This window comes from Grampus griseus (genome assembly GCF_964374135.1).
Source record: "Grampus griseus genome assembly, chromosome: 17".
Taxonomy (NCBI): domain Eukaryota; kingdom Metazoa; phylum Chordata; class Mammalia; order Artiodactyla; family Delphinidae; genus Grampus; species Grampus griseus.
In genome coordinates this window covers 80982421-80998264 of record NC_139011.1, presented here as the reverse complement: position 1 = coordinate 80998264, position 15844 = coordinate 80982421, and the positions used below count along the sequence as shown (strand labels likewise).

Below are 15844 nucleotides of genomic sequence, written 5' to 3'. Positions count from 1 at the left end.
ACCGGCAGAGGCCAGACAGCACCCGGGGACAGCGGAGGGGGCTCGGGGACGCAAGGCTGGGGCAGAAACCCTGGGGGCTGTGAGGACTCCTGGAACCCGGGGCCGCCCCGGCACCAGGCCCTGGGCCTGCAGGCAGGAGGGTGGAGATCTGGCCTCTAGGGAACCAACCAACACAAAAGGGGGGCTTCTGCGCCATGGTGGAGGCCAGTCAGCACACACCCAACATGCAGCTACCACTCCAGACACTGTTTATCGCCCTGGCTGGAACACAGCAAAAAGCCGAAAGTCACCAGTCGCTTGAGGAAAGCTTCAAATAGGAAAAACAGAACCAAACTATAGCAAAACAGCAAAAGCTGAAAGCAGGCCGTCTAGGAAAGAAATTCAAAAAATGATCATTTATCAGAAAGAGCAGAGTAGATATTGCAACAGTGGACCGATGGGATGTTCAGAGACCAAAAAGGCTCATGGAAACTAAAAACAGGATGTCATCACTTGAAAGTATAGGTTAGAAGATAAGGTTAAAGACATGCCCCAGAATACAGAACGAAAAGGGTAAAAACAGGGACTTCCCTGGTGGTCCAGTGGTAAAGAATCCACCTTCCATGGCAGGGGACGCAGGTTCGATCCCTGGTCGGGGAACTAAGATCCTACATGTCGGGGCGGGGGGGTGGGCAACTAAGCCCACGCGCCTCAACAAGAGATCCCGTGTGCCTCAACGTCCCACATGCCACAACCAAGACCCAACGCAGCCAAAATTTAAAAATAAATAAATAAATAAAATATATTTTTTAAAAAGGGTAAAAACAGAAAATTGGATAATCCATTAGGTCTGATAGTCAAACAGAATCCCAAAAAGAGAAAACTGACACTTGGAAATCATCATCAAAATCATCCACGGGAGAGGACGGAACCCTTTTCATAATGGAAAAGAACACGAAAAAGAACGCATATACATACATATATATGCGTAACTGAATCACTCTGCTGTACAGTAGAAATTAATGCAACGTTGTAAATCAACTATACTTCAATAAATTTTTTTAAAAAATAAATAAAATAAAATGTCTAGAGCAATGAAAAACAAAAACAAAACAAACAAAAAAAAATCACCCAAGCAAAAATATTCCAGAACCGGAAACAGGAGTTAGCAGCCTGAAAGGGCCTTCCTCAGCCCAGGAAAATGGACTAAAACAGACCTGCACCTAAGGACCCTTTTGTGACGTTTCCTAAAACTGGTCTTAAAGAGAAGATCCTGAGAGCATCTCCAGAGTAAATATCCTGTCCTCACAAAGGACCATGACGAGGCCACACCAGGCTCCTCAGAGCCCAGAGCTCTGTCCCCACAAGCACCAGTGCCTGCAAAGCAGTGAATAGCATCGCGTCACAAGAGCCACCGTGCTGACCCCTACCCTGGAAGGTCTCCGGGGAGGTGCCCCCCAGGAGGACCAGACCGAGGAAGGACAGTCCGGGGCCAGCAGCCTGGACGCAGTACTCGGAGGCTCAAGGGAGATTTCACATAGACAACAGCTGTGCAACTCAGAGGACACTAGGGGACAAATATGTAGAAAGCCAAACATCTAAAGAAAATAGTCATGTACACAAGAAGCTGCTCCTGTAACTTTGTTTGAAATAATGAGCTAAAAGAAAAAAAAAAAAGAAAAAAAAAGGAAAGGGGAAGAAAAGAAAAAAAAAAACCCTAAATGTCTATAAACAGAGTATTGACAGTCTCTTGCATATTCATTCTACTGAATCCTATGCAATGATTTAAAATAAACTTGTGCTATGTGTATCAATATGGATAAACAATACTGAAGAAAAAGTGTGCATGTAGAAAATAGAAACATTTTATAATATTTTATAAAACATGCAGAACAATGCCTTACTTTTTTATGAATATAAGTTATGAATAAAAGTACATAAATTATCTGTGGAAATGAGCTACACAAAATTCAGGATTGAAGATTACCTCTGGGAAGATTATGGAGGGGAGTGAAATACAATTTGGGAGAGTTTTTCTTTAGGGTTTTTTTTTTAACTGAAGTAATTGTGGCAAAAGTTAAATTTGGTAAAGCCTGGCTGTGGATACAGGGATGTCAAATATATTATTTTTATTTTGTCTATATCTGAAATATTTCATAATTATAAAAATATAAATATGAAAAGAAGTCTGTTGGTTTAGAAACCTGAATGGCTGACACCTGGCAAATAAAGTTGGTAGAAGTAAAAAAAGAAAAAGAAAACAGTCATACACTCAATACCCTGTGATAGGCCATAACGGAAAAGAATATAAAAAAAGAGCATCTCTGTGTGTGTAAGCGAGTCACTGTGCCGTACAGCAGAGACCGGTGCAACACTGTAAATCAACTACACTTCAATAAAAAAGAAAGAAAGTAGTCATTAATACCCAGGAAAAATTACTGCACAAGAAAGGAAAACAGGCCCACGTGACCCCAGCTCAGGCGTGAACTGCTCAGGCACGTGCGTGAGCCCAGGGCTAGGGCACGCGCTTCCCACAAGTGGGTGCGGGGCGGGCGAGGGCTGGGGACGCAGAACCAGAGAGAGTGACTGAGACCCAAAGGAAAGGGGCAATAAAAACGCCAACCGGAGCTGTAGAAGCCGCACGAGAGACCTGGCCGAGGGCGGATGCCATCGCTTCCCGCGAGTCTGGGGCGGCTGGCCTGTCTGCTGGCTCCCCGCCTGAGCCGGGGCTCCTCCCAGGGCCCCCAGCCCACCCCGTCAGCCTCCTTACCTGCCCCCGCCCCGGCCCCGAGCTGACCGCCTGCGTCCTCACTCCCCACCGCCCAGGCCTGGCCTGACCCCTCTCCACCCCACCCGGACCTCAACTCTCTGAGGCTCAGCCTCTACATCCTACCTCCTCTTGTGACCCCTAAACTTCCAGAAAGTCACTAAGCGACGGGGCTGTGCCCACTTTACCCAACCACTTTCTGGACCCCGAACCGTGCTTCCACAGTGCTGGGCGCCACGCGGGGGCCGGGACGCGGGGACAGCCATAGGCTCACGGAGGCGCGCGTTTCAACACACCTTGGCGACCGCCTACCTTTTGCTCCGTTGTCCACCTCGTCCCCTGGGAGGCACAGCCTTTTCTTCCCGAAGTCGGGTCCCACTGACTTCGGGGCTGCCCCGCGCAACCCCTCAGGCCTCTTGTGGGCAAACAGCAAGGACGAGGACGAGGGCGAGGGCGAGGGCGAGGACTCGGTGGCGGGGGCCGAGCCGTCCCCCAGCGGGTCAATGCTGCCCCCCGTCAGCCAGTGGCAGGAGCCTCTTCCCCCTGCAAACAGGCGTGACAGGCACGTCAGGGCAGCGGGGACACGCCGGGGACATGCCGCTCGAGAGCAGAGGCCGCCGCCTGGCAGCAGCGACCAAGACGGGAGCCGGCCAGGTCCCCGCGGGAAGACCCGGGCGGCGGGCTCCCGTGTCCTCAACGTGAGAAGCGGGAGACATGTCACCTGCTCCTAAGAATGATACTGTGTCTGCGACAAGGTACTAAGGTCCGTGATTTCTAGCATCAGTGTCGTAAAAGTTCCACACTAACTGTCCAAATCACTCCTATTTCTAGAACCAACAGAATGTGAAGAAATCCCATGAAGGAAAAGCACTGAAGAATTTACATAAAACCACTTGGGGTTTCACTCTACAACTTGGACTCTGCTGATCAAAGGAACCAGCTGACTCATTTGAGAAAGGGAAGTTTAATGAGCTACAAACACAGCAGATGAATTTGGTTCAGCTCTGCTTTGCTGCTGAGGTAATAAGGGCTTTTAAGCATGATGCACTAAACGAAACCAAAACGAATATGTACTAAGCCTTTTCCTGCTTTCTCCAATCAGAAATAACCCTTTTCTTCCCTTTCTTGGCTGTGGTGGACACAGGACGGCCATCGGACTCCACGCTTCCAAGCGCCCAGCATGCCTGCTGGCTGAGCAGCCGTCCCCACCTCCACCCCCAGGACTGTCCCCACGGGACTCCTGCCCCCGCCCACCCCCCGAGTCTGCCCTCAGGAACTCAGCCCCCCTCCTCCTTCACGTCTTCTGGGGGGGCCCTGCTGCCCCGACGGCCGGCGCCCCGCGGCAGACGCGTTACCTGCACTCTGTGTGGGTGTGAAGTCGAGCTGCTGCTGGGTGGCCCGGACCTGTCCGGCCAGCCCCCGCCGAGCCGAGAGGGGCCCATCCTGCGTCCGGGTCTGGAGCGCACTCTGGGAGGCCTGGGTCTCCAGGAACATCGGAGTGAGGACCGCGCTCCGACAGCGCCAGTCGGGATCAACAGAATACTCCTGCACACGAGAGTTTCAGGTGAAGCAGTGGCCCTTCTCAGCAACACTCAAATGCTTTATTTAAAATCTAATGGTCCCATCAGCACATACGTACTATAACTTCGTGTGTCTCCGTGAGAAGTAGCTTAAGAACCTTTTCAAACTGAGTTTTAACGGAACAGTTATCTGCCAACTAGACAAGCCCATCAGTACTGGGGAGGAAAAAACCCTTTCCTACTCCTCCGCACTCTGCATCCAGAGGCTCACTCCCACCCTCGGGAAACGCCTCAGCTCCTCTGAGCACCCAGACCCCACCCGGCGCCCAGACCGCCAGGCACTGGGGACACGGGGGTGGCAGGGCGGGCTCTGCTCCAGGAGCTCTGAGTCAACGTGCAAATCGCCACCAGGGCTGCTGGGCCGAGGCGCCAACGGGCATCTACGGGGGTGGCGGGAGGGGAGAGAGGAACAGCTACGTGGAGGCTGAAGGGACGAGGGTGCGCCGCGCGCAGGGTGACGCACAGGCGGTGTCTCAGGAAGAACGTGCGTGGATTCCAAATAACATCAGGAAGCCAGCACGCTGGTCGTCAGGGCAACGCTGACCAAAGCACAGCGAGACATCACCTTGCACCTGTCAGGATGGCTGTCATCAGAAGGGGGCCCTGTGCACTGCTGTTGGGGCTGTAAGCTGGTGCAGCCACCGTGGAAAACAGTGTGGAGCTTCCTCAGGCAACTAAAAATACAACTACCATACGATCCAGCAATTCCACGCCTGTGTATTTATCCAAAGAGAACAAAAACACTAATTTGAAAAGATACAGGCACCCTAGGACTTCCCTGGTGGCACAGTGGTTAAGAATCCGCCGGCCAGTGCAGGGAACACGGGTTTGAGCCCTGGTCCGGGAAGACCCCACATGCCGTGGAGCAACTAAGCCCGCGAGCCACAGCTACTGAGTCCGTGTGCCACAACTACTGAAGCCCGCGGGCCTAGAGCCCGTGCTCCGCAACGAGACACCACCGCAATGAGAAGCCCGCGCACCACAACAAAGAGTAGCCCCACTCACCGCAATTAGAGAAAGCCTGCGCGTGGCAACAAAGACCCAACGCAGCAAAAAAAAAAAAAAAAAAAAAGATACAGGCACCCTAACGTTCATAGCAGCACTATTTACAATAGCCTAGACATGGGAACAACCTAAGGGTCCATCGCCAAATGAATGGATAAAGAAGATGTGGTGTACGTACACACACACACACACACAGACACGCACACACAATGGAATACTGCTCAGCCCTGAAAAACAATGACATCCTGCCATTTGTCAACAACATGGATGGACCTTGAAGGCTACACGAAATAAGTCAGAGAGAAAGACAAATACTGTATGGTCTTATTCATATGTAGACTCTGGAACAAAAAACAAACCAAGCTTATAAAAACAGAGAGCAGACTGGTGGTGGTGAGGGGTAGGGGGTGGGAGAAATGGGTAAAGGGGGTCAAAAGATACAAACCTCCAGTTATAAAAGAAGTAAGTCCTAGGGTGCAACGTACACATGGTGACTACTGTTAACAACACTGTGCTGCGTATTTGAAAGCTGCTGAGAGAGTAGAGCTTGCAAGTTCTCATCACAAGAAGAAAATGTGTAACTGGGAGGTGACGGATGTTAACTGGATTTATTGTGGTGATGACTTTGTAATACATAGAAACACCGAATCATTACCACATACACCTGAAACTAATCCAATGCTATACTTCATTTATACCTCAATTAAAGAAAAGAGAAAGACGTTTAACACTAGTGGACAATGTCTGCTGAGCAACAGGCAGGGAAAGCTCAGATCACAGGGGTGAGAGCTCACCTGAAACTCACACTCCGACAGAGGGTGCTCGAACACGGGACTGCGGAAGTCGGGGCTCACGCTGGTCATTTCAAGCAGAAAATCTGTCGCTAAACTTAAGAAGCGCACTTCTATCTTCGGAGAATATAAGGAATTTAGGGCCAGCAAGCGGTCCAAGGTGTTTGACGGCAACCTAGTTTCATGGCTCCAGAAGTTCCGAATCATTAATCTGAAGGGCAGAGAGGAAAGAAGAGAAGGAGGCCTGTACGTGTGCCCGGCAGGGAAGGCATCTCCCACCGCCCCCCCGCCCCCGCCAGAGCTCAACGCAGGGCAACCATAGGCAAAACTGTGTCAACAGGGTAAGCTGACTTACAAACAATGTATGTGCTGAAGGGGAGAAATATTCCAAAATGTTAGCATTATTTAGCAAGAGGTGAAACTAGGTGATGTTATTCTCATCTCTCTTACCTGGGAAGTTTTCAAAGATGAGAATACAACATTAGATATATTGAAACTGAGAAAACATTGAAAGAAATTACATATATAGTCCTTCATTGCCTTGCTAATAAGACAATTCACTCCAAAAGTCAGCGCTACACAATATTCAAAACATAATATGAATATAAAATATTCAAACCATTCTGGTTAAAAACCAGATCAGGCTTTATAATTTGTGAAGGTTTAAGAAATCCAAATACAATTTTTAATGAATTAAAAATTCCAACACAGTTAAAAGTCAGTTGATATACAGAATCATACAAAAAAGTCTACACTGCTCCTTATGCAATGTAATGTAATTAGCCCTCGGGGAGAACAACTGTCCTCTCTCCACGTGTGATTACACTGTAGCATCCTCCAATTTCCAAGGTTTCAAACATGTCATCCGATACTGATACATACAGTGAGATCTCACTCTGGGTTAAACGGGAAACAATAACCCACTTTTTATTACAGATTTCTCATCTTGAAATGCTGTATGTCACGGCACAGCAGAGAGAGTGTGAACCCATGCCACTTTTTCAAGGCTTTTATGTTAAAGTAACGTGTCAGGATTTTTAGGTCTTAATATGATTTGAAATACATTTTTATTACACATTATGGAAGCAAGAGGCAGAGAAAACGCTGATACTGCAAATGTGCTTCCAACACCTCTGAAAGACCCCACACTGGCCAAGAACGAGACCCCCTGAGTATGCCCGCCCAGCCCAGCTGTTGCAGGAGGGGCACATACTGAAGGCCGGGATTCTCGTCGGTCAATCCTTGGATCAACACGTCTTTCGCCAACTTGAATACTTCTTGGGAGTCATCATCTGCCTGGCTCTCTGGATCTCTGAGAAAAGTAACAAAACGACAAATCCATTGATGCTCCTTCTGTTGCTTTTGTTCAACCCCAAGAGCACTGTCCAGAATTGAAGAAACAAAACCTGCCTCTTCCCGCGAACTTCCAAACCCACCCTCCAGCACCTGCACCCTGACACGGGCCCTCGGTGCGGCTGGGGGAACAGGGCCACAGAGACCCCATGAGGAATGGCGTGGTCGCAGCCCCAAAGGAGGAAACATCCCAGCAGCCCCTTTCCTTAATCTTGTCAGACTGTAAAGGGATAACTATGGAAACAAGTTACACTTTCAGCTCAACCCATAATGCCACGCTCTGAACATTTCCCACAGATAACACAAAATCAATTAAGGTAAGGATATATTTCAATACACTAAACTTGTTTCAGTTATTAATGACATATTTTTAAATACTTTATCATTCATCTTAATCGTTCCAGACTGCCAAAGGCACCCAAACGGTCCCCCAAAGACAGCGCCGTAAACTGTCAGAGCGGAGCTCACCGGTAGTTGTCGTGAACCCACATGAGGATACTGTACATCTGCTCCCGGCACAGAGCGGAGGGGTGAGACAGGAACTCCGCCACAGGGCTCAGGAGTCCCCGGAGCTCCACGGGCTTCAATCTTGCCATCAGCTTGTAAATTATGTCCAAACACACTTTCTGTCTCTCGTCGTCTCTACGGTAAGAGGGATTTTTAAAAACACACAAATTCGACAGTTGTTATTACTAGACTTTCAGATATGACAGGTAACTTTTTCTTTTTTGTGATGTTCTGTGTTTCAAAATATGATATTAGGGCTTCCCTGGTGGCACAGTGGTTGAGAGCCCGCCTGCCAATGCAGGGGACGCGGGTTTGTGCCCCGGTCCGGGAAGATCCCACATGCCGCGGAGCGGCTGGGCCCGTGAGCCATGGCCGCTGAGCCTGCACGTCCGGAGCCTGTGCTCCGCAACGGGAGAGGCCACAACAGTGAGAGGCCCGCGTACCGCAAAAAAACAAACAAAAATATATATATTATAGGTAATACTACACTTATATAAAAATTACATTCTTGAAAATAATTATCGCGGGCTAGATTATTAAAAGTAAATTAACAACATGGTATCTTGCCTGGATCCTAGAATAGAAAAAGGGCGTCAGTGAGGAAACTGCTGAATGCAAATAAAGTCCAGCCTTGTTCACAGATATGTACTAACGTTAACTCCTCGGTTGTGACAAACTCACCGTGATTATGTAAGATGGGGAACCTGGTGAAAGGTGTGTGGGAATCCTACGTACTATCTCTTACCTTTTCTGTAAAAATAAAATTATTCCAAAATAAAAAGTTCATTTTCAAAAACCCGGCGATGTCAAACAAAATAAGCTAAACAGAAAGGATGTTATGACTTTAAAAAATGGCTTCAAGTGCTAGTCACGCATTGGCGTGTCAAGCAGGGGGTTAAGTGCAGCCTGGGTCCTGACGGGGTGCACACCTGCTTCCTCGTGTGTCTTCCTGCTTAAATAAGCACCAGCTGAATGCGCTATACACAGCAGATACTTAGTAAGCACTGAATGGAGAAAATCAGGACACAACGACACGGTTCATCACTATGTAAAAACGTGCACACAGGCAAGACGAGAAAAGACGCAGATGCAGAGGGAACACACACCCACGTAGCGACAACCTACAAGTGCCTTGAGTGGAGGGGAACGGCTGAGCAAAGGGACGTTTTACGAGCCAGCTGCATCCGAGGACGCACTCACCTGTGCCTCATGAGCTGCGCAAAACCCCTGCTCTCTAACTGCAGGTACAGGTCCGCCCTCTCGTCTGCACGACACAGCACCACCTCCAGGCAGAGCGTCTTCATCACGCCGTGGGCCCGCGGCAGCAGGAGAAGCACGGAGCTCATGAACCTGGGCAGCGGGCAAGGTCGGTGAGGAGAGGTGGCGCTGACCCCCACCACCACCCCCCATACCCCCCCGCCCCGAGGCAGGAGCAGGGAGGCGGCGCCGACCCCCACCTGTCGGCAAGAGGAGGGAAGTTCTTGGCGGCTCTGTTCAAGCACACGATAAATTTGTCCTCCGCCGTGTGCTGATGCCGCTTCAACTGCTTTACCACCATTTCACACACAGACTCCTCCAGCGTCTGAAAGATTAAGCTTTGTCTCAAATACACACCAGGTGGGAACTTCGGTTAAGTACAGCGGCACAAGGTGGAGGCCCCGGGGGGCTCTGAGCACTGGGCACCTCCAGAGGCTAGGGGGCTGTGGCCACATGCCAGGCATCAGAACGATCAAGATTATACTTCCTTCTGACACCAGAACGCTGCCAGCAAGTCATTTGAGAAGCTGAATGAAAACCAGTGACTCAACGGTGCTTAGTGTTCACGTCTCTGGTCAAACCAGTTTCAGAGAACTCGAGCTGCACGCGCCCTGCCCATCCCCCTGCACCTGCCTTCCCCCGCCACAGGTCCCCGGCTCCCCCACAGCCTGTGCCCACCAGGGAGCAAGTGCCCAGCCACAGAACACGGCACCCTGACGGCATAGAACAATGAGGGAGCACAAGGGGTGCTCGGGACCGGAGCCCACGGTCCAGGGGCCAGGCTGGTCAGTGGTCAGAACACGAGTGACCCCTACTTCTGTGTTCCACTCTGCTTTCCAAACTTCTACACTAAATCAATGATGCCATTTTATATTCAGAAAAGAACTATGTAAAACAAGAGGGTTTATCATTCCCATTAAGTTGAAATTTAAGTCATGAGAGATCAAGCCCGGACTCTGCCGTAATGTGCTCCACCCATGGTGAAAATTAAGCGTATTATGTAAATTGAAACCCACCATTAAAGGACATTAGAATCTTATCGTTACAAGATTGTGAATTTGAATACGTTTTTATTTTACAAAAATAGCTAGTAGTCCCAAAAATAAATTATAAGTGAAGTTTGATTTTCTTGGTGGGGGGAGGGCGTTCTATTTCCTTTCAGCTTAATTTAATTTTGCTAAATGTTCTAAATCCAAATAAACGCCTTACTGGTGAAATGGGCAGGGGTCCAATATACTGCGGGCGGCCTTGGTGCCCTCGGGACGCCCTGGCTTCTCCCAGGTCGCTCCTCGCCCTGGCTCCTTGCAGGAGGGGAGGGGACTGGAGACAGGAATTTGGGGACCACGAGCAAAGGCAGTTCTCAAGCCGTGAGGCTGGGGGAGCAGACACGGCAGCGAAGGAGAGGGCAGAGTGTCCTGCAGGCAGTGACAAAGGGCCGAGGACTGGTCCAGCGTGCCGTCCTGGGCAGGCTGCAACCCGGCGTCCTGTCACCGTGGGGGACAGCTCTGCAGGCCCAGCATGCTAAGCCACGGGGGACAGACACACGGTAGTAAGTCACAGCCTGCCATTTCCATACACGGCCCACGCGGTTCTACGCACGTCTTCATGATAACTTATGGAGAACGTGTGCCGTGCTTAGAGACGCAACCAGGCCCTTCCCACAGTCGTGCAGAGTGGGCAGGGCAGAGATGGAGAGCCCTTCCCTGAGAAGCCCTCTCCTACCCAACAGCTACATTACGTCCAAAAGTACAAGGGGAGGGCTCTACCCGTTTACTTCGCCTGAACCACAGCAAGGCTCTACCAGGGCAGTTTCTCCAAAAGGGACTCCTGAGGCCAAGTTCAGAGGAGTGAAAGCTGCTTACATACTCATATCCTGATTTTTACAATAAAAAGAAAGTTACCACCTTTACATGCTTTGCCAAGTTTCCAAGAGTCCAAAATAAAAAAAAATCACGTCTTTTTAAAAAACTGAGCACTGTACATAGTAGGAAAGAGAGTAAAATCATAATAAATCCAGAATGCCCACTTTGGTTTCCTAGTGTAGAGGCTACAAGTATCAAGGGCCATGTCAAGTCAAAACTGAAAAACAAGTATTTATATAAAAGTGCACAACACACTCACCTTTTCTTTCCCGGTAAGGTATCGAAGAATAAGTCCCAGAACTTCTGCTGCTGCCGCGTACACCTCTTTATATTTGACAAAGGACATGTTATTGACCAAAGGTTGAAAGTATCTACGACAAATGTAGAAAGTAAGTAAGCATACCACCACCCATCCCGTTGTCTGACAGAAGCGTATCACGACTTCACTCCCCACGCCCAGAGATGAATGGCACCTGAACAGGGGGCCCAGAACACCTGTGCGGCTCCAGGTGCAGAGGCATAGAAGCTCTGACACGGCCGTGGAGGCTCGGCCTGCCGGGCCTGCAGTGAAATCAGCTGCGACCTGAGATCTGACCCCGTTAGAAGTGTCTATACCACAGGAGAAGGACATGCAGAGACTCGGGGGTGGGGGGATGCTCCCCAGCCTCATGACAGCAGGACGTGAACTCAGAGAAGTCACTTGTCCAAAAAGTTAACCACTTCCCGTTGACCCTGTGTTGGGCCACACGTCCATCCGTGACACCAGGCGACTGGCGCCCCCAGTGCCGCAGAGGCTGACCCTGGAGGACCAATGAGAGAGCAAGAACTTCCAAAGAGACGGGAAACGTCGGCAGACAGGAACTCGACCAAGCAGCCAGCTCTGCACGGACCCCAGCTCCTCTCTGTGCAGTTAGGACTGTCCTGCTAAAGCCCCTCCATGTGGACCCCCCGGGCGATGAGGGGCCGGAGGCTGCAGCGGTGGCAGAGCCACAGCGAAGGGCAGCAGGGCCCGGCCACCTGCTTCGCGGTCATGACCCTGACGTGAAGCTCTCCAGAGCTCATGCTGCTTTCAGGAATCAAGGGGGAAAATGTCGCTTTAGAAAATAACAAAAAGAGCTAACACCGTGTCTGCCAAAACTGCGGGAAAAAATTACACTCATTTTTGAAAACTCACTTCCCTCATTCACTCCACTAACATATTTCTTCAAAATATTTTTAACATGGGTCCGAGTCCTTAAATTTACCAACATTAAACAATATTCCAGTCTCCAGTCCGATTCAGGTACACTCTAACCAAAAAAAAAAAAACAAGCCGAAAACACGATACTTACTTTACACTTTCTATGCCACATTTTGGGTCGTATGGAGGCAAGTCATTGGCCATTACAATTCCTAATAACTGAATTCCTATGGAATTGTCTTTAGAATTAGGGTCCTTACTGGAAAACTTTTCAAACATTAACCTGAAACATGAGCATAAAGGAACAGTATAACTCGCCACACATAAGAAGCCGGAAGACAAACATAAAACTTTCTGTGGCTAATTTTCAGGGTAAGAAATACTCCTTTTCCCACCCTCTTTGTTCACACCCAGGTTACTCTGCCTTTGCAACACAGGCACTAAGTACTAATTACCATCTAATTACTGGTCCTAATCTCCCCTCGGTTGACACCTTTCGGCAGCTTTAGTTTGCCCCAGGTTGTGCCGGCAGGAATCACCCCTGGGGGGCAGTGAAGGGCAGGGTAAACCCCACACCTGCAGACGATGGCCGCCCAGAGGTGCTTCTAGTAAGGAACGCGGAGCCTGCATTCATTAGTGGCAACATTCCACCTACCTGTAGATTCCACTTCGGATCACATTCCTCCTTCTACCCATTCAAGTAATTTTCACTGTAATCATCGCGCACAACGTGCTAGGTGTAAAAGATCTTTAAACGACATTGCAAAATCTAGTAAATTTATACCTGTAAGGGATGGATAAACAATCCTTCCAGCACTCAACAAGCGTCTTTATAATTTCAAGGTTATGTCGAAACACAGCTCTTTTTTGATGAAAAACGTGTTTCATTAGAAAATGAAGCAATCGATTTGCTAACACTTCATCTTTGGGGACCCCCTAAAAAGGTATAGAAATTCTATGTAAATACGTAGCACTGCATTCTGGGAAAGCATTTTTTGACCCGAAAGTCGATTTATAAAAGAAAGCTGGCATTCAACGAGGAGTCTGCTTCATGGTTAAAGCCACCTGTGCGACTGTAACTCGAAGGCTTTACCTAGCGGGCCTCCACCCAGCAGGCGGAGAGGCCACCAGGGCCCTGCAGCACCCCTGCCCCCACCAGACACTCGTACCCTCCCCAGGGCCTCTGCGGGGACCTCCCTATGGGGAAGATGCCCCCCACCCACCCACTGCGTTCCTCCCAACCCCAGGGTCCCACCAAACTGCTGGAGCCTTTCCGCTGGGGCTCCCTCTACCATGAGATGACACCCACATCTGTGCTGGCCCCCTGACCCTTGACCGGGGAGGCTGTTCCATGGGGTACAGGGAATGGGTGTCGTGGGGAGGGAAGACACGCTTCCTCTGGTTTCAGCCTCTTGCTCAGACTACTGCAACGAGTGGTGAAAGGTTCACTGTGACTTTCACCCTGGCTGGTGCTCTAATCAGTTATCCTGACACCTGGCAGCTCACTCTCCTAGCCCAGCTGAACGCCTGACGTCTGAATCAACCTCTTTCAATGGCTCCTCAGTTAGACTTGGTTTGCTGCGAAATGAGACGGGCACATCCCGACACAAACATGTGGGACAGCTCCGTGGGCACACGTTATGTTTAATTAGGGCCATTCCAAGACATCTTTCCATGAGGACTCTGGACACTATTAGTGCTGATGTCTTTAAGCCAGCGGGCAGAGCTCCAGCACACAGACCCACACTGCACCAGGACTGGCCGGTGCCCTTCTCCAGGGGCACCTCCTTAGCAATCTCAGCCATCACAGGCCACCGTCACACTCTGGGAGTAGGGAGGCTGGCAAGACGAATGCCAGAGGCTCATGACCTCAGTCAGAGGAGGCGTTTTCAGAACCTCACACTCAGGGTCTACAGACGTTTATTTTACACGTACTTTTAATAAACCAATGATCAGTTTCCAAGTTCCTAGCAAGTTAAAGCAATGAGCAAAACAGCACAAATACCTGATAGCTTAAAACTAAAAGCAAGGCTGGAGGAATTAACGAAAGCAGACCAAACAAGACACAACTGAGGCGGTAAAACGAAGCCGCCTGGGACAGCAGCAGCGCAGACGGGCATGACCCAGGCTGGAAACACCGAGGACGGACAGGAGCCTGGATCACGCCCAGCGCTGCTCTGGGAGAGGACACCAAAGACGCATCTGCTCTCACCACAGGAGTTGCTACTCCCGTCCATGAAAGAACCGTGGCCACGATCTCAACCACCATGTAGTGGATCCCGCCCCCAACGTTGTTTTCAGAGACCACCAGCTGCAGCAGGGGGCCGATCCAGTGCTTCGCGTGAGGCCGGAAGACCTAGGTGAGAGTTCAAAGGTCACATGTCACAGGAATGCCCTGAGTAACCAAGATGTGAGTTCAGGAACATCATTCTACGTTACGACTCGACCTAAATTCAAAACAGGTGTAAATGCCAACAAGTATGCTGCTTAATTTGATTAGATTCTCAGCTGAAGTCTTTCCTCATGGGTCCTGAAACCACAGCTCAAAGGAAATGGATTCTTATAGATCTGCTCTTTGCTTAAAACCCTTCTGCTATACCTACGCTCGGAGAAATAAAAACGAAGGCATTCTACACCAACCTCTCCCCATCTGAGCAACATGCAGCCCTGGAGGATCCTACTTTCACCGGCTGCACATGCACAGGGTAAATGAGGTGCATGAGGCTAGTCTGTTTTTTCATTTCTGCCCGTGCTGTAGAAGTCGCTCTGCCACACCCTGCACACGCCCAAGATCGCTGAGACCCTAAGCGTCTCCATACACGCAATTCCGTTTAATCTATCTCAGAAACTGCCGACTGAAGCGTAACTCAGACTAGCAACCTTCTTCCCCTCCGCCACCTTCTTTTTCCAAATGTTTTCTCATCTGCTCTCGCAGCTTAAATCTGTGTGGTCGCAAACTGTTTCTGCTCATGTACTCCATAGGTGTAAAAAGAGTTTACACTCTCCACGTATGTCTACTGGCTTATTTATAAATTTAAAATATAAACTTCTTTCCTATATTATTAAACTGTAAGAAAAGGACAAATTTAAGGCTCAAGCTTTAAAAACAGCTGTAAACACAAGTTCTCATCTTTCGTTCCACAGGACAATGGGCCCCCGCCGTTCCCGAGCTCTGGGAGTGTGCGACGCTGCAGCGCCACCTGCAGTGATTCCAGAGGCACCCCATGCCACACGTGTAAGCACAGCCTAGCAGCCCCCTTATGGAACCAAAAACCAGACACCAGCTCCCTTCTGCCAGCCATCAAGTCAGCACCTACAGCAGCACACAGCTGGAAATCATGTGTGAACCCCAAGTACTGTGGGCTGAACTGTGAGCCCCAAAAGGATGCCGAGGTCCTCCTAACTCCCCGTATCTGTAAACGTGACCTTATTTAGAAACGGGGTCTTGGAAGATCGTCGAGTTAAAAAGAAAGTCATCAGGGTGGGCCTTAACCCTAAGTAACAGCATCTTTATGAAAAGGGAAACTTTTACACATGAGGCAGGTGTGCACACCGAGGGAGAA

At 49.7% G+C, this 15844-nt stretch overlaps 1 protein-coding gene across 1 annotated transcript in view; it reads right to left on the bottom strand.

Moving 5' to 3' along the window:
* The window catches only part of PRKDC (protein kinase, DNA-activated, catalytic subunit), a gene marked incomplete at its 5' end in the record, with an annotated part of 150072 nt that overhangs the window by 44382 nt on the left and 89846 nt on the right, over positions 1–15844 (bottom strand). The window contains 11 exons of the mRNA XM_082675009.1: positions 3059–3289; positions 4102–4291; positions 6126–6333; positions 7336–7434; positions 7944–8117; positions 9183–9332; positions 9440–9564; positions 11361–11472; positions 12433–12564; positions 13066–13217; positions 14494–14637. Of these exons, the coding sequence (XP_082531135.1) occupies positions 3059–3289; positions 4102–4291; positions 6126–6333; positions 7336–7434; positions 7944–8117; positions 9183–9332; positions 9440–9564; positions 11361–11472; positions 12433–12564; positions 13066–13217; positions 14494–14637 (1717 nt within the window). The remainder of the gene's footprint in view (positions 1–3058; positions 3290–4101; positions 4292–6125; positions 6334–7335; positions 7435–7943; positions 8118–9182; positions 9333–9439; positions 9565–11360; positions 11473–12432; positions 12565–13065; positions 13218–14493; positions 14638–15844) is intronic.